This window comes from Chelonoidis abingdonii, chromosome 3, assembly GCF_003597395.2.
Source record: "Chelonoidis abingdonii isolate Lonesome George chromosome 3, CheloAbing_2.0, whole genome shotgun sequence".
NCBI lineage: Eukaryota > Metazoa > Chordata > Testudines > Testudinidae > Chelonoidis > Chelonoidis abingdonii.
Window position 1 is genome coordinate 93303541 of NC_133771.1, and position 18271 is coordinate 93321811.

At 41.6% G+C, this 18271-nt stretch overlaps 1 protein-coding gene across 1 annotated transcript in view; it reads left to right on the forward strand.

Moving 5' to 3' along the window:
* Positions 1-13116, forward strand: part of RFX6 (regulatory factor X6) — a 45546-nt gene extending 32430 nt beyond the window's left edge. The window contains exons 14-19 of the mRNA XM_032779691.1: positions 1866-1983; positions 3200-3322; positions 5169-5378; positions 7613-8125; positions 9602-9820; positions 12447-13116. Of these exons, the coding sequence (XP_032635582.1) occupies positions 1866-1983; positions 3200-3322; positions 5169-5378; positions 7613-8125; positions 9602-9820; positions 12447-12640 (1377 nt within the window). The 3' untranslated portion in view covers positions 12641-13116. The remainder of the gene's footprint in view (positions 1-1865; positions 1984-3199; positions 3323-5168; positions 5379-7612; positions 8126-9601; positions 9821-12446) is intronic.
* The last annotated feature ends 5155 nt before the right edge of the window (positions 13117-18271 follow it).

Sequence of the window (18271 nt, forward strand, 5' to 3'; positions counted from 1 at the left end):
CCACTGACCTGTGAGTTGACCTTGGGCAAGTCATTTCCCTTCTCTGTGCCTCAGTTTCCCCATCTGTAAAATGGGGATAATGATATTGACCTACTTTGAAAGCTACTGATAAAAAGCATTATATAAGAACTAGGCATTGTTATGATTAAGTACAATGCTGAATAGAGCCCTTAGAGATGAATTCAACCCTCAGATAATATAACAGCCATACTGAGTCTGACCAATGGTTCCTCTAGCCCACTCTTCTGTCTTCTGACAGTCACCAATGCCAGATGCTTCAGAGGGAATTAACAGAACAGTGATCCATCCCTTGTCATCCACTCCCAGCTTCTGGCAGTCAGAGGTTGAGGAACACCCAGAGCATGCGGCTGCAGCCATGACCATCTTAGCTAATAGCCGTTGATGGCTCTATCTCCATGAACTTAGCTAATTCTGTTTTGAACTCAGTTATAGTTTTTACCTTCACAGTATACCCTGGCAACAATGTCCACAGGTTGACTGTGCATTGTGTGAAGAAGTACTTCCTTTTTGTTTGTTTTAAACCTCCTGCCTGTTAATTTCATTGAGTGACCCCAGATTCTTGTGTTATGTGAACGGGTAAATAACACTTCCTTATGCACATTCTCCACACCACTCATGATTTTAGAGATCACTATCGTATACCCTCAAGTCATCTCTTTTCCAAGCTGAACAGTCCCAGTCTTTTTAATCTCTCCTCATATGAAAGCTGTTCCATTCCCCTAATCATTTTTCTTTCCCTTCTCTGTACCTTTTCCAATTCTAATACATTTTTTGAGACAGATCGACCAGAACTACACCCAGTAATCAAGGTGTGGGCGTACCATGGATTTATAGAGTAGCATTATGATATTTACTGTCTTATATACACAAATGCACAACTCCCACTGATTTAAGTGACGTTTGAGCCCTCTTATCTGAAGGCAGAATTTGACTGTTACAATCTAAAATGTGGTGCCAGATTTTCTTTTAGACAATCAGTGATAAACAAGGAAGGCAGAAAAGATAGGCGATCATCCCCCCTTTAGCATCTATTATGTAATATAATACAAAGGCAAACAGGTATGGCTTCCAGGGTTGTTTTCCCAGGGTTAGGAAAAAACAAACCCAACCAACAGTCCCCTGTAGGAGCTGAGATTAGTTGAGTCAGAGCTAATCATTTACAGAACATATAATCCTCCCATTGCCCTCTACCTTCTGTTCATGTTAAAGTGCAGTCACTGTCAAATTCACAACACCCGCTTCTTTCTGTTTGCAAAAGTGACAGGTTATAATGGTAGCACATGGAGCAAAGCCCTGTCAGGGTGAAGTGACAACAATGAGCCGCTAGTATTAAAAACCCTAGAGTTAGGATACTAGATATACCATTTTGTTGTTTGGCAAGAGAGAAGGCCCACTGAATATTATACATATGAAGTACAGGGACCAATTTCAGCTCTTTGTTTGTATGTGGCATAATACAGTGCAAAGAGTTTTTTCCTCTCTATCTATACATGTGTAGAGCAGTGTTACTATCTTGAGTGCTAGGACAGGAGCTCAGCAGAAACACCATTCAGCATATCACAGCCCCAAGGGAGGCATGGCTGGATCCCCAGCCCACTTGCACTGGAGAAAGCACACACTACTCCTTTCTGAAGTACTAAGTATGTGCACTGCAGAGCGTGTCTCATGCAGCCAAACTGTCCTGCCAGACTGGCCAAGATATCCTGGGAACTGCCAAGCACACACCACTTTCCTGTCTCCCCTGATGTGTTGTGTGGCCTCGTGCAGAAGCTGAATAAGATTCCCTGTGAGTAGGAGTCAACATAGTTTACTTATAGAGTCCTGTTTCTTCCTTTCTCTTTTAGGCAAGCAAACAAAATGGGAGATCACTGAAGAAGAGAGCTCAAGATTTCCTTCTCAAGTGGAGCTTTTTCGGTGCCCGAGTGATGCATAATCTCACCCTAAACAACGCCTCAAGTTTTGGTACCCTGGGCTTTATTAAACCCCTCCTTTATGAACTCCCTGCTTGGCATGCTATCCAGACTTCCCAAGCATGTGGAATTGTCTTCTGGCTAATGTTTCTCTGACCAGAGCCCAAACGATTATACTATATACATTGCCAACTGCATTTTTAAAGAACGTTCTTAGCAGTAATTAGTTGGTACCCTAGGATTAACGTCAATTTTTAAAGGTTTGATATTTCTTTGTCATTTTTGAGCTAGTGCTAGGAATTAATTTCCCAATTTGTAAACTGGGGACAATTATACTGACCTCCTTTGTAAAGTGCTGAGATCTAAATAACAATAATAATATCACTAATAATAATGATTAAATGTGCTATGTAAGAACAAGGTAATATTGTGATTATTTAACTCGGCAATAAAATACACAATCATATTCCCCAAGATAAGAGGTCCAGATAAGTGATTTTAAATGAGAATAATGCATCTGAATCAGTTTGGCAAAAATAATTGTTGTTCACATCAAGCCATTTTACAAGGAATTTAGTAAAATATCTTTATGGCTTAGCTCTGGGATAATAGACATCAAACACAACGTCCTGCTCCTATTTGCTTTAAGGTCTCAAGTTCACACTTCATATATTTTGAAGCTTTTAACATTTTAACATCCTTCAAAACGGATATTTCCAAATTAGAAATTTTTTAAGCATGAAGTGAAAAATCACATTACAGTTAGCACATCATTTCTCAGCTGATCTCTGTATTGGGTGTTACATTTTTATCTTTCATTCAAAGGATATTTGAAAAGGTTGTAGTGGGAGATCTGCTTTAAATGTGGTGTTTCCTTGAAATCAGCTCCAAGACTCTGTCGACCATTGTCTGGTTATTTAGTACAAGACAAACAGAAATAGAGCAGAGTCAGGCTCATTCTAACGGAGTGCAGCCTTATCTACCTCCAGTGTGTGCCCTCTTCATGTATAAAGCATGTCTCACTTTCATCAGTATTTTTCTTTGATGTAATTAGTGGCCAAATAGCCTACAGGACAGTAAACATATTGAGCTAGGTGGGCCAGTGCAAACAGAGATTAGAGCGAGAAGTTAGGCACTATTCCTTGTTGGTCTTGGCAGGTCATTTAAAGTCCAACAATTATTTGTTTGTTTCACTTGCTTCTTGTAAAGTGTTGAGAGATGGTCGCAAAGATAATTTTGCTACACTCTCTCTTCTCTCCCCCCCGCAGGTTCTTTTCATTTGATCCGTATGCTTCTAGATGAGTACATCCTGCTAGCCATGGAGACCCAGTTCAACAATGACAAAGAACAAGAACTCCAGAATCTGTTGGACAAGTATATGAAGAATTTGGGTAACTCGATGGTTGTGTTTCATTCCTTTTGTTCTTACTTATTTTTTTAAGTCTTGCCCATGAAAAGACTTATGCACATACTTAACTTTTAAGCACACGAGTTGTCTCGCTGACTCCAGCTGGACTCCCCATATGCTTTAAGGTAAGGTCTTTACAGGACTGGAGCCTTATTTTACCTTTAGGGTACATGTACACAGCTATTAAACACCTATAGCTGGCAGGGGCGGCTCCAGGTCCCAGGGTGCCAAGTGTGTGCTTGGGGTGGCATGCCACAGGGGACGCTGTGCCGGTCGCCGTGAGGGCGGCAGGCAGGGTGCCTTCGGCAGCATGCCTGCGGAGGGTCCGCTGGTCCCATGGCTTCAGTGGACCTCCCGCAGGCGTGACTGCAGAGAGTCCCTCGGGACCAATGAACCCTCCGCAGGCACCCCAGCAGGAGGTCCACCGGAGCCGCCTGCCACCCTCCCAGCGAGTGGCAGAGCATCCCCCGCAGCATTCCACCCTGCTTGGGGCGACAAAATGTCTAGAGTCGCACTGATAGCTGGCCTGGGTCAGCTAACTCGGCTTGCAGGGCTCCAGCTGTGGGGCTGGAAAATTGCTATGTAGACATTTCGGCTCAGACTGGAGCTCAAGCTCCAGGACCCCGCAAGGGGGAAGGGTCCCAGAACCCAGGCTCCAGCCCAAGCCTAAAATGTCTACTCAGCAATTTTTAGCTCCACAACCCGAGCTCCACAAGCCCAAGTCAGCTGACTCAGGCCGGCTGCGGCCACGTTGCAGGTCTTTTATTCCAGTGTAAATGTACCCCTGGTGAAGTATTAACATGAGCAAAGGCCCAAAAGGAATTTTAAAAGAGCATTTTAAACATTCATAGCTATCATTCTACTTTAACATTGACACTTTTATCATACTCCAGGCACTTTGCTGTGAGATGAATAAAGCTGAGTAAAGCTCAGGAAATTGCATTTGGACCAAATTCAGGTCTCATTTACACCATATAAATCCTAAATCCTGGGTTCAATGGAGTTGCTTTGGATTTACACCAATCTAAATGAAATCTGTCTTCAGCTTTTTGTTTCTTGATGGTCAAATTCTGTTCTTTGATACAAGCAGTTCCCATTGATTTAATCTGAGGGGGGAAATTGGCCTTTTAAAATTATTCTTATTCAGCTTTACAGAGTTCTGTGCTATGCAAAATTTGCATTCAACTTGGGCACTTGGGTGAGACTTGAGGAACTGAAGTGAAATCCTGGCTTCATTGAAGAGAATAGCAAAACTCTCATTAACTTCATTGGCGCCAGGCTTTTCCCATGGTGTGCAATGAACTTGATAAGTACTGAAGAGAACAAGTACTTTTTGCCAGGCAATACTATAAAATGTATGAGCTTTTTGGGCTTTTGAACTCCCCTTCTCCACCCTTCCATATGATTAAGGATTAAATGTTATGAGCCTAATTCATTTCTGGTGTCATGGCTGGAGTGTTTCCACATACTTCAATGACATTTCCAGAGGGGTGAATTTGACCCAAATAATTACTGGTGTTGCTTCATTTAAGAGCACTTCTTCTGTTATGATGTAGGTCTATAGACATAGACCACAATGAAAGGCATTTGAGCAGGGAAGGGGAAAACTAGGGTGACACTAAGAAAGTTGCATATATTGACCATTTAAAATTTGGAGGCTTTGCAGGATTTTTGTTTTAAAATAAGTGACCAAACAATGTTAATGAATCACTAATAAGCCCCTTGTGTTCTCATCAGCCGGTTCACATGCTGATGTACATGGACAGTGAGTTTATGTGCTCTATATGTATACAACAACAACAATCAAGAATTTTCTTATACTTTTCCAGATGCAAGTAAAGCTGCCTTTACCGCATCACCTAGCTCTTGCTTCCTAGCAAACCGCAACAAAGCTGCTACTCTTCCTAGTGACACTTCAGTCAAAAATGAGTGCCTTGCAGAGGAAACGTTTGTGTCATTGTCAGCCAACCAGCACAGCAGTTTATATTCTGGTTTGAATCCCTTCTCCACTGGGGACAGTGAAAATATGCAGCTAACAGGTATTAATCAGTTTTTAAGCATATAGAAAATAATAGGGTAACAAGGAATAGCCAACATGGATTTGTCAAGAACAAATCATTGCAAACCAACCTAATTTCCTTCTTCTATAGGGTTATTGGCTTTGACAGGGTTATTAATAAGAGGAAATCTATAGCCATTATATATCTTGATTTTAGTAAGGCTTTTGACACATTCCCATATGACATTCTCATAAGCACATGTGGTCTATATGAATTTCCTATAAAGTGGTTGAAAGACTCAAAGACACAGGTGCTGGCTTTTGTTTTTCCCGCTGGGTGCTCCACCCCCACTCTGCCCCAAGGCCCCGCTCCTGCTAGGCCTCTTCTCCTGAGGCCCCATCCTCACTCTGCCTCTTCCCTCCCCTGCTTTGCCCCCTTCCCCTACGTCCCCCTGCCCGCCATTCGCTCATCTCCATCCTCTCCCCCAAGCACCTCCAACCAGCCACTCCCCCATTGACAGACAGCCCTGGGGCCCACTGAACAGCTGATTGGCACCCAGCCCTGGCACCTGACAAATAGCTGATAGACGGCCAGCCCTGGGGCTGCAGAACCACTATGGCTGGTGGGTGCTGAGCACCTCCTATTTTTTTGTGTGTGTTCTTGAGCCCCAGAGCACTCAGAGAGTTGGCACCTTTGCTCAAAGAGTAGTTATCAGAGAACTTATGACGTGAATTCCTGCAACGGTCTTTCCTGGATCCAGTACTATTCAATATTTTCATTATTGACTTGGCTAGTGAAGTAGATATTATGCTTATAAAATTAGTGAATTACACCTAGCTAGGAGTGGTTGCTAGCATTTTGGAAGATAGGATTACAATTCAAAATGACCTTGACAAATTGGAGAATTGGTCTGACTTCAACAATATGAAATTCAATAAAGACAAGTGCAAAGTACTTCACAGAGGAAGAAAAAAATCAGTCACACAACTACAAAATGGGGAATAACTCAAATAACTTTAAATTATCTAGGATTATAATGGATCACAAATTGAATATGAGTCAACAATGTGATTCCATTGCAAAAAAAGTCTAATATCATTCTGAGGTGACAGGAGTGTCATTATATAAGACACAGGATGTAATTGTTCTGCTCTGTTCAGTACCGGTGAGGCATCAGCTGGAGTAATGTGTCCAGTTCTGAGCACCACACTTCAAGAAAGATGTGGAGAAGTTGGTGAGAATCTAGAAGAAAGCTACAAAATGATTAAGGGTTTAGAAAACCTGAATTTTGAGGAAAGGTTAAAAAAAGGGCATGTTTTAGTCTTGAAAAAAAAGTAGACTGAGGAGTGACCTGAGAACTGTCTTCAAAACTGTGACGGGCTGTTATAAAGAGGACGGTGATCAATTGTTCTCCATGTCCACTGAAGGTAGGAGAAAAAATAATGGGCTTGATCTGCAGCACGAGAGATTTAGGTTAGATATTAGGAAAAACTTCCTAACTATAAGGATAGGTAAACATTGGAATAGGCTTCCAAGGGAGGGTACGGAGGTTTTTACTGGAGGTTTTTAAAAACAAGTGAGACAAATGCCTGTGAGGGATTGTCTTGTACACTGGTCCTACCTTAGCTCTGGGTGCTGAGTCAGATGACCTCTCATGGTCTCTTCCAGCCCTACGTTTCTGTGGTTCTGTGCATCAGGTTCTTCTTTTTACTGATACCATTGCTCTTTGAGTCTATAGTTACTAAAGGGAGGAGAATATTGTGTAAACTTTATGTAATCAACTGATGATTGTGTTATGGGTCCCCCTCTAAGCCAATCACAGAGGACATGAGTTGCTACAGTCACTAGTTGCAGTGCATTTGCTCTGGGGCTGGAGCAGCTCATACTTTTAGCTTTAGAGTTCCCCAGTTCAGTACTGGTATGTTAGCCAGTAGGGGGTGGCTGTCACGTTAAGTGGAGGCACCACTGTGGACCTCAAATGCTCAGGAGGAGCTTCCTTTGAGCAGTGGGTAGAAGCATCATTGTCTCAAACATTTGAGATCCACAGCAGTTTGAATACCAGAGGTGCCCCCCTCACCATTTAATGTGATAGCTGCCATGTTGAGGGACTGAACTGAGGGCCTCCAGATCCTCTGCAGAGCAGCATAGTGGGGAACCCATAACACACACTCACCACTGTGTTATATATACAGTTTTAGAAAAGCCCACTCTAGTCAGCATCTGAGAATATCACAGCATGAACGCTACCTAACACGAATGTTTGTTTATTTCAGGTCAGCTGGAGCTCTCTCAAAGCACTGGTCATCTGATGACTCCACCAATTTCCCCAGCCATGGCCAATCGAGGAAGTGTTATCAACCAGGGCCCAATGGCTGGGAGACCGCCAAGTGTAGGCCCAGTGTTATCCACACATTCACACTGCTCTTCCTATTCAGAGCCCCTTTACCAGACGTTGTCACAAACCAATCAGAGCTATTATGGAAGCAATTCCAACTACCAGGCCATGTTCAAGCCCCAGACCCTTACCCCTTCAGGAGTTTATCACCACAGGGCAGAGCACAGTCGATTTGCAGCCTTGAGTGAGCAGCAATTCTCCAGAGACTACTTCAGTAGCAGTTGTGCTGTGTCTCCATACAATCCGAGGTCTCCCTCCAACTACGGTCCCTCCTCGACTATACAGGACACACACAATATGCAGTTTTTGAACACTGGGAGCTTCAATTTCCTGAGCAATTCAGTGTCTGCTGCCTGTCCAGGAGCAACATATCCCCCTAATGCTTCCAATGGTATTAATCTTTATAAGCATCTTCCTTTCTCTTGGACTATCTATTTATATCTAGAGGCAATACTTGCTTATAAGGTGTTCTTCAGTTCCTGTTCACAACTTCTATCCTCCTATGCACCCTGGCTGGTTGCCACTGCTTTGATGACACAAAGCAGCTATAAAGCCAGTGTAACTAGTTACTTGAGGATTGATTTCCTGATTCCTACTGCCCAGGGGGATACCTGGGTGGCACAGATAGCAAAACAGAAGTGGCTTAAAGCAGTTGCAATTCAGGATTTTGGTCCTAGTGTGGATTGCTGTGAACTTAAAACAGTGGCCATGTCCCACTCCAGAGATGTGGTCAGTGAAATGATTCCTGTTGGGACTGTGATTTGTAGATCAGTTTATGAAGTGATTTGGGGTCCTTCAGGATGAAAGGCACAGCACATATGCAATACCATTATAATTAGAATTTTCTTTCCTTGTATTTTTTCTCGGCCATACATTTCAAAATCTATTTACTGTTATGGGTCAAATTTTCACAGGGGCATAACTGAATTAGGGATATGAAACTGAGTAGTTGCTCCTCTGACTATTTAATTGTGGATGAGATAGGATTGACTCTGACTTTACAGTAAAAGATTCACTCTGTGCCGAAACCTTGGGCAAGTTCTTAGATGCTCTTCTCTCTTCATTGCACACTGATAATACCTTAATGTTTAATAAGCTGTGTGCCAAGGAATTCACTAAGTTACTGTAGCTAGTTAGGGAAAACTTAAAAGAAGTGGATTTTACATAATGGATTTATTGTGGCCTAATGACTACAACCAGTCACTTGTAGCTAATTTATATTAGTTCTATAAATAATCCTTGTTTAGCTTTTCATATACATATTCATGAGAACAAAACAAGGATAAATAGAAAATGAAAATGCGGTTTTTGGAACTAGATCCAGATATTTGAGCTAGGGTTTGAAGTTTGAATTCAAGGCCATATAAAAGTTAGTGGTTTGGTTTACATTCCACATCCTTGTAAGAGTGGCTGTTCTAGTTAGCTTTTCTCTACAGCCTGACCGGAACCAGAAAATTGACCCGTTCTGGTTTTGGAGCTGACCAGGAACAATGTATTTCAACTTGGAGATGCTAATCCTTGACTGCCTAAAATTCAGTGGGTTCGGTTGCAAGCGTTTGGTTTTGACCCATCTCCATTTTGCACTTCAAGAGCATGATCTGTCAGTAGTTCTCAAAGCACTTTAGTAGCATTAATTAATTGAAATCTCACAGCACTCCTGGGAAGTACTATTACTTCCATTTGACAGTCAGGGAAATGGAGGCACAGAGGGGTAATGGATTGCCCAGGGTCGTGCTGATAGGCACTAACAGAGATGGCTGTAGAACCCAGATCTTCTGACTCCCAATCCTGCAATTAAGCCACTAGAGCAACCTTTCTTTTTTATGCAGTTATTTTATTTTACTTTTTGTTTTTTTCCTGTCAATAGGATACTATGGAAACAACATAAACTACCCAGAATCCCACAGAGTTGGCTCAATGGTGGATCAGCACGTTTCTGTAATCAGTAGTGTAAGCAGCATTCGACCGCTGCCGCCATACAATGATATTCATGACCCACTCAACATCTTAGATGACAACGGAAGAAAACAGGCAGGCTCATACTATACAGATTCCTCATCTTCAATAGTCTGTCGGACCCCCATAAGTAAGTATCTCTGATGATCAAGCAAGCATTATGAACCTGGTAACACCTTAATACAGTGTAATCTGTACACCTTTGCCAAATCCTGTAGTCCTCACTTAAGGCAAAACATCCATTGTCATCAGTGAGTTTTTCCAGAGTGAGAACTGTGTGATCCCAAGGTGTTTGGAAAGGTAAATATTAAGAATAAAGGACTAGTTCATCCCCCTTTAACTTCATGGAAGTCAGCTGCATTATACAAGGCCTTATTTTGATTCAGTATTATTAATGGGGTCAGAAGAACTGCAACGAGGATGTAAATCACAGCATAATTAGACTCTATATACATAATATGTATTTGCTTCTAGACCTCAGCTATTTGATTTCCTTTCCCCACTTTTCTGCATATCTTGTGCAATAAACTGCAACAGATGCAAGAATAATATCTTCTATTTTAGACAAATCATGTGTAGAGCTGGAACTTTTTTTGGTTCAAAAATGCAAATTGGGTGAAACTGAAACTGTTCAAGCTTCAGTGAATCTCCCAACTCAAAAGGAGAAGGTTAAGGAGTGGCTTGATTAAGTATCTGCAAGGGGAATAAATACTGAATAATGGATTCCTCGATCTAGCAGAGAAAGGTATAACACAATCCAATGGCTGGAAGTTGAATCTAGACAAATTCAGACTGGAAATAAAGTGTAAATTTTTGGTGATGAGAGTTATTAACCACTGGAACAATTTACCCAGGGTTGTGATGGATTCTCACTGACAATGTTTAAATCAAGATTGGAGGTTTTTTCTAAAAAAATGTTCATTAGGAATTATTTTATGGAAGTTCTATGGCCTGCATAGTACAGGAAGTCAGACTTAATGACCATAGTCCCTTCTGGCCTTGGAATCTATGAATTCACATGACAACAACACAAACATTTTGGGGGAAAAGTTTCTAAATTGCCAAAATATCCAGTTTTGACATTCGAAACAAAAAGTTTCAGATTTCTGAGTCGAAATAACTTTTCATTTAGAAATGTTAGTCATTTAGACTTTAAAAAGGTTTAAAACGTGGGTGGGGGAAGACTGACATTCAGGCAAAATATTTTGATGTTATCATGATGAAATCTTTTCATTAACTCAGACTGAAAAATATTTCTGACACTTCTTGAAAATTTCTGAGGAGATTTTGATTTTTTGTCACGATTAGGATGGGAATTTTCTTCTAAATCTCAAAGATGCTCTCAAGAAATTTGTTTTCTGTTTAGCCCTAATCACATGTCGCTATACTAGATATGCCTTTTCTTGAAGTTTCCAAAACCATTGCAGCCTGAGTCTTGATAATTTTTATTGGTGATGTTCCCTTTTTTAATGGTTAGCAATATTCAAGACTTAACAATATTGAAATGCTCGTGGCTGTCCTCTACACATGGTTGAATACGACAATGACTGCCCCATCTCTTGTTCTGGCTCCTCCTTGCCCACTTCCTCTGGGAGAGCTGCGTCTGTCTGCTAGTTAAACTAGTTTTGACTAAAAGGGCTATGATTTTGAAATATGCAAAAAATTTTGTGGAACTGTGCACTAATTCTGTGGATGCACATGCCAGTCAGATATCCCTGTTGGCAAATCTGAAAACACTTAATTTGCTATTGGCACATACAGTCTCCTGATTGTGAGAACAATCATGATAATAAGCGTGAGCAACAATTTGGCCAAGACAATCAGATTAAAAATGATTCCCCAAATCTAGGAATGGGCAGCTGCCCACTCATCCTGCCACTTAACTGTGCCCTTGTTCTTTTCCTTGCCATAACTTCTTTAAGAGCTGTATTACCTGTGCCAGTCGCAAAGAAATCCCAAAACAGAGTTGAACTATGGTTCTTCTTGAGACTTCCACTGCTGGGTGGCTTCTTTAAGAGAAACTTCAGCATGGAAAAAACACTCCAGGGATTGTCCTCATCAAGAGCCTTTTGTGTCCTGTGATATTTGCCAGCTGGAAGGTTTGATTTTTTTACATCTAGAGGCAATGACAAAGTCTGAGGTTTGGTCAACACTATCACCTTATGTTGGTATAACTACATTGCACGGGGTGTGGCTTTTCCATGATGCAGTTGTACTAACCAGACTCCTGGTGCAGACATGCTATGTCGACAGGGGGACTTCTCCAGTCAACTTAGCTATTGCCTCTTGGGGAGGTGGAGTACCTCCCCTGATGGGAGAACTTTTCCCATTGGTGCAGGTAGTGTCTTCACTAAGCGTTACAGTGGCATAGCTCCACTGGTGCAGTGCTGTAAGTGTAGACAAGCCTTTAAGAGTCAATACTGGAATGAATGATGCTAGATGGGGGAGGAAGAGGAATAGCAAACATGCTTCATTTTACGTGCCTTGTGTTAGAGATGGGCTCCTGCTGTGAAGTTCATCTGGATTTGTAACATCCTAAAAATTCAGGGATGTTCCTTCAGATCTGGGATTTTAGGTTGTCCTTTTAGAAAGAGAGGAGCCATTTGGGAAATCAGAGTGGGTTCAGATTTCAGCCTCCCTTCCTTCCCCCATTACCCATGTTTAGGGAGGTGGCATGTCTGAATACTTTAGTCTTTTATCTAATTAAAGTAAACTGTATAATAAGATAGAATCAAACAGAAAATGTGCAGTGACAGTTACCTTTCTTTTCATAGCTTCAAATATGCAAACTGCAATATCTACATCCTCCTCCCAGTGCATGTACGGAACATCTAACCAGTATCCTTCTCAGGAAACGCTGGACTCCCACGGACAGCCCAATAGAGAGATGGTGTCATCTTTACCACCAATCAACACTGTCTTCATGGGAGCTGCTGCTGGAGGCACTTGAATTAGGAGTGGCATATTTATTTATTTTTTTACATTTTTCCAGTTCTAGCCTCTGATGGTTTTGTTAGTTGTCAAATCCCATCAATGACTGTGATGAAAAAGTATTAAAAATTGGTCTTAAGGAAGCCATCCTGAAGATATTAACAGTCAAACAGAAAACAAGCTGTATTCAGATTGTGTCCTGCACATGGATTGCTCAGAAATTGTCATCATCAATGCGGTTCTGAAGTCATAACTTCAAAGTGCGCAGAAGGAACCAATGATTCTTGCAAACACGTCTCAGCTGTGAAGAAACAATTATTCCCATTTTTAATTTATTAAATACACCGCTTCAGTCTTTCACTTAAACCTTTTTTGTATAAAAATTGTTTATTTAATGCCTGTGATGCTTGTTATTTATTAGGATTGCAGAGTCACTGTTTACTTTCTCTTGTTTGACAAATAGTCAAATGTATTTTTTCTACCTCCTATGGAAATGTTTACAAGGTCAATTTTTTACTGCTTCAAATCAATCTAAAAATTCTTAAGCTTTCTACTGTTGTGCATTAAAATGTCAATTTCAAATGCTTAGTGCCTTATGCTCCTACTTATGTTAAAGTTAGAGTCCACAAGAATTAGCCTGGTTATAGGGCAGTTTTTTCTTTTAAAATAGTACACCTCTACCCCAATATAACATGACCCTATATAACACAAATTTGGATATAATGCAGTAAAGCAGTGCTCTGCGGGGCGGGGCGCTGCGCACTTCGGCAGATCAAAGCAAGTTCAATATAACGCAGCTTCATCTGTAATGTGGTAAGATTTTTTGGCGCCCAAGGACAGCGTTATATCAGGGTAGAGGTTAATAATAAAACTTTCAACACCTTTCTTATTTAAATCCCACCTTTAGAGACTGCAAACATTATCCTCTAAATATTTCATACCACTGCCTGATATTGTTGCCAGATAACTGAAATTAAATGGAAACTGTGCCACAAAATCTCCTGGAATTCTGAAAATTTTTGTGCAGTATGGGTTCAATCCAGTGCTGATTGAAGTTAATGGAATTACTGTCATTGTCTTCAGTGGGCATTTGGCTAGGCCTCTGTGTACCCAGCATGAATGTAGTGGAGATGATCAAAACATTGCAAAACTTCAGTTATGCTTTAATAACTCTCCCTTTAAAAGGGTCACAATTCTGTAGGAGTGTTTGTGGAGGGGGTAGGCAGCAGAGCTGGATTTAGTGGCAAGCAACCTGGGATGCCGGGCTTGGGGCGGGGGGCGCCATTTGGTCACACATAAACAGAGCAAAGAACAGATGCAGATGCATGCAAACCACGTATCAGTCCTGAAATGTGCTACAAATGCAATGAAAAATAAGGTATTCAAATGTTTAATAAATGGAGGGAGGTGCTAAAGACGCTCCTCTCCTGGGGCACCATTAGGTCTGGGGCTGGCCCTGGTGGGAATAAACACATAACACTAACCTGTCATCATATAAATTTAAGAAGAGATAGTATTACAGTCCCCCATTTTGGCTGGATGAAATCCGTGAGGGTTCATCACATGACATAATCTTTAATTAAAGATTAACCTTTAATCCTGGAAGGTTGGCAACCCTAGTCCATATCCTACAGATAGGGTCTCAAGCCACAGCATTCAGATTTGGATGTAAATGCAAAATTCCCAGATTTAAGGGGTTTTTTTGGTCCAGTTCAACCCATTATACACAACTCAGCTGAGGATTAGAACTTCCCCATGTGCTGAAGCTGCTGGGTTTTGATGGTGGTGTGGGGGTGAAATGGGGTTATGATGCAGTATTCAGTTTAGTTCCATCTCATGCATAACTGTTTTTCTCTCTTTTTTTTTTTTAACCATATCTTCTGTCATGGAAGCCTGATTGCAGCAGAAAGGCAATAATATAGGCACTGTGAGTGCACATTTATCTGCTATGGTTTCAAAGCATAGAAAATAACCCTTGTGAAAAACATCCATTTAACTATCATGGAGCAAAGTAGCACTCACCTCGCATCTTAAACACTGCAATAAAGAAGTGCATAAAGTATAAGTCTCTGGAACAAGCCGTAGTATTACTTAGCGTACCCCCACTCCAGCACCGGATTCCATAATGGCAACTGAGCTAGACAAGCTGAGACAGGATTATACATGTATTGGCTGCAATAAATGAGAAAAATATCATGCTATGGCTTTAAGTCATCTCTGCTAATGGTAGCTATGCTAGGCTCACTATACCAGTGGTTCTCAACCCATGGGCCTCATGTGGCCCAATTAGCATTCAGCTGTTGCCCAGCTGGGTGCTAAAGGTATCAGGGCCCAGATGGCAAGTTCCGGGATACCAGACTGCCCCACAGGTGCAGCAGGCTCCAGGTCCGCCAGGGCTGCACTGCCCCATGTGGCAGGATCTGAGGCTGCCCTGCCTTGCCATGCCACAGGATCCAGGCCTGTCCTGTCACCCAACCCCCACAGCGGGATCCACTCCTGGCCCCACTCTGTGGAGGGGTTTCTGGTGGAGGCTGAGGTGCTAGCCATAGGGCAATTGGGGGGGGCCACTGCTGTTCTCGTCTGATGGCCCAGGTAACACCCCCACAATGATAAATAGGTTGAGAACCACTGCACTATACAAATGTAAGACAGATAAGAGTCTTGAAATGATGTCACACCATGCTGAAAAACTTAACTCAAGTTTGGATGTCTTTCTAAAATATATGCTCTAGTTCAACCAGAAGCTATGGAATTACTGGGTGAAATTCTCTGACCTCTGTGAAACAGCAGATCAGATTAGATGGCTATAATGGTCCTTTCTGGCCATAAAAATCTATGAGACTATGAACATGTAACAAAGAAAGTAGAGCTGCAATCTCATCTGTGGTATTGCCCCATGATTGTGCTGATTTACTGTAGTATATAAATTGCTATTTTATATTAGGGTTCTTTCCTTTCATACAGGAGGCAGTGAGCAGTTAAGGGGAAGTACTTAAATACAGATTTCGAGCTCAATATATGGTGAACCAAAAGTAAAAGTGTCATGAGGCTGCACCACAATGGGGATTGGCCAAATAAGAGAGAGAGTGTCTCTACCCACTTGCTCCAATGTCTAGGGACTATATATACCCAAGAGGGGGAATGTTATCCAGAAAAAGGATATGTGTAGTCCACAATCTAATGAGCACATGTACTGCTATCAGCAGCTGGTTGGTGCAACTAGCCAGCAATAATAAATAGTATATGTCAGGAAAGTGGTAAACAATGTCTTACCCTATGATATGACAGCACAGCTTGGGACATCCTCTCTTCAAAAGGCAAGATGTCTCTTTGATGGTTGTGCTCTTGGTGACTGGGGCTTACATATGCTGCATGTGCATGCCCATAATGGTAGGAATTGGCTCTTATTAGGCAGGCAGTGGTACCCAGTGTCTCATTTGAGCGTGTTGTGAGTTACATGCATAACTTCTTGTCACATTCATTTTCTCGTACCGGCCCTCTCACATCCAGATGCTAATTAAAGGTTTTGTCATAAAGTGCTTCATCTAAACCATTCATCTTTCGATAAGACAAGACCCAATATCCCAATACCCATCAGCAAATATTAGCCGATTAACATTATAATGGACACTGGATGCAGGCCAGCTAAAATATCAAACTATTGTAAGGTGTAATTCACTACCGACAGCAGAAGCAGTAAAAAAACAAGCCTCTAATATTTAAATAATCATCTAAATGGCTCAACCAATCACGAGGACCTTTATTTGGTCAGAAGACTCAGAGTTTGTTATTTAATTAAAAACAGGGCAAATTGCATTGTATTCGATACCCTAGCAATTCAAATGAGCAATTGGTGCCTTTATGGCCTTATAGTCTAGTCAAAAATGTGGTTTGGTATATTTAATGCTACATCACTTAATGTGAATTTCCTTCTAATATCAATCTAAAGTTTGCTTATGTGAATTCATATCATTCAGAACTTTTAAAGATTCTTATTTTTGGTATTGTAGCATCATTAAACAAGTAAACAATAGACTCAATGGAGAGTGATCATTTGGAAATACTGTATAATTTAGTATGAGCATATGTAGTACATAAATTCGTGTGTCATTTCTAGTATGTATATTCCAGAAAGTCAATTCAAAGTGATAAAAACTTGCAGGTATAGATCGCATGTGACACAGTTATTCACTGGCAAATGAGAATATTCCAAAAACCAAAATCTGACAGCCAGTCCTCAAAAAAGGGAGCTGAGAAATGACAGTGAACTTGGACTATGCAGTATATGAGTGACTGGATGAATGAATTCCTCAACTCTACTCTCCGTTCAACAATAAAACAGATAAAAATACAAGTAACAGAGACCTAAGCAGCAATATTAATACCAGAGAAGTAGCTGAGAGTTCATAGATATGGGCCCTGATGCTGTCCTTAATTGTGGGGAGGCCTGGAAAGAATGTATCTCCAGAACTGATAGAGAGGTGTACTACTTGTAGTCTGAAAATAAGTTGACTGTAGGATTTTGCTCCACTCTCAGTACCAGTGAACAGAGTCTGCCTCTCACAGCAAATGCACTGTGGAAGCTAAAGGGAAACTACAAAAGAAGGTGGATCTGCAAGGAAATGGGCCTGTCTCCATGGCTTTGTGGGCCATGGGCTTGTGGAGAAACTGATCCATCTCCAGAGCAGGCATAATTGCAAATTCACAAGCCAAGAGCACTATCAGAAACCCTCATGGAAAGGTGGAGGTACAGCAGAGCCAACACCTCTCCATGTCACAGCTATTTGGCACCACTAGCAACAATCTGTTAGGAAAAGAATTAAAGATGGGGCAGAGAAATGCAAGAACCTGGGAGAAAAAAGAAAGTCATCAACTCGGGTCTCCATTGGCCTAGCCCTGGGAAATAGAATGATAGGCATTATCATCAGATGGGGAACTTCACAAGGGGTGTGACTAGGGTGACCAGACAACAAATGTGAAAAATCAGAATGGGGGGTGAGGGGAAATAGGAGCCTATATAAAAAAAAGAACCAAAAATCGGGACTGTCCCTATAAAATCAGGCCATCTAGGTGTGACAAGTGCCACTGCCAACCAATTGCCAACACAAATGGTCCCAGCTCAAACAAGAATTCAGAGAGCCAGAAAACAGTTACGGCTGGGAGGCAGGCCAAAGAAAGCCAGACCAGACAGCCCCTTCACTCCACAAATGCATGCAGACAGCAGCAACTGGCTTGGAGGGAGAGATAGTACAGAGGACACAGACAGAAAGTATAAATATTCAACTCACAGATATCAAGTCCCATGATCTGCCATTGTAACAAAACAGGGATGATAAGGACTGCAAACATACAAAAACATTGATGAATGGGTGGGAAAGAAAGGAATGCCTGGGATACAGTTAATGAAGTGACAGACTAGGGGTAGAGAACTATCAGGAACTGGGAGCTGCCAGGACTGGGAAGGCCAAAACCAGAACACACAGACAGTGTTACCTCTGTGGGGTTAACATACATGGAAATCAAGTATCAGAGGGGTAGCCATGTTAGTCTGGATCTGTAAAAGCAGCAAAGAATCCTGTGGCACCTTATAGACTAACAGACGTTTTGGAGCATGAGCTTTCGTGGGTGAATACCCAGTTCGTCACATGCA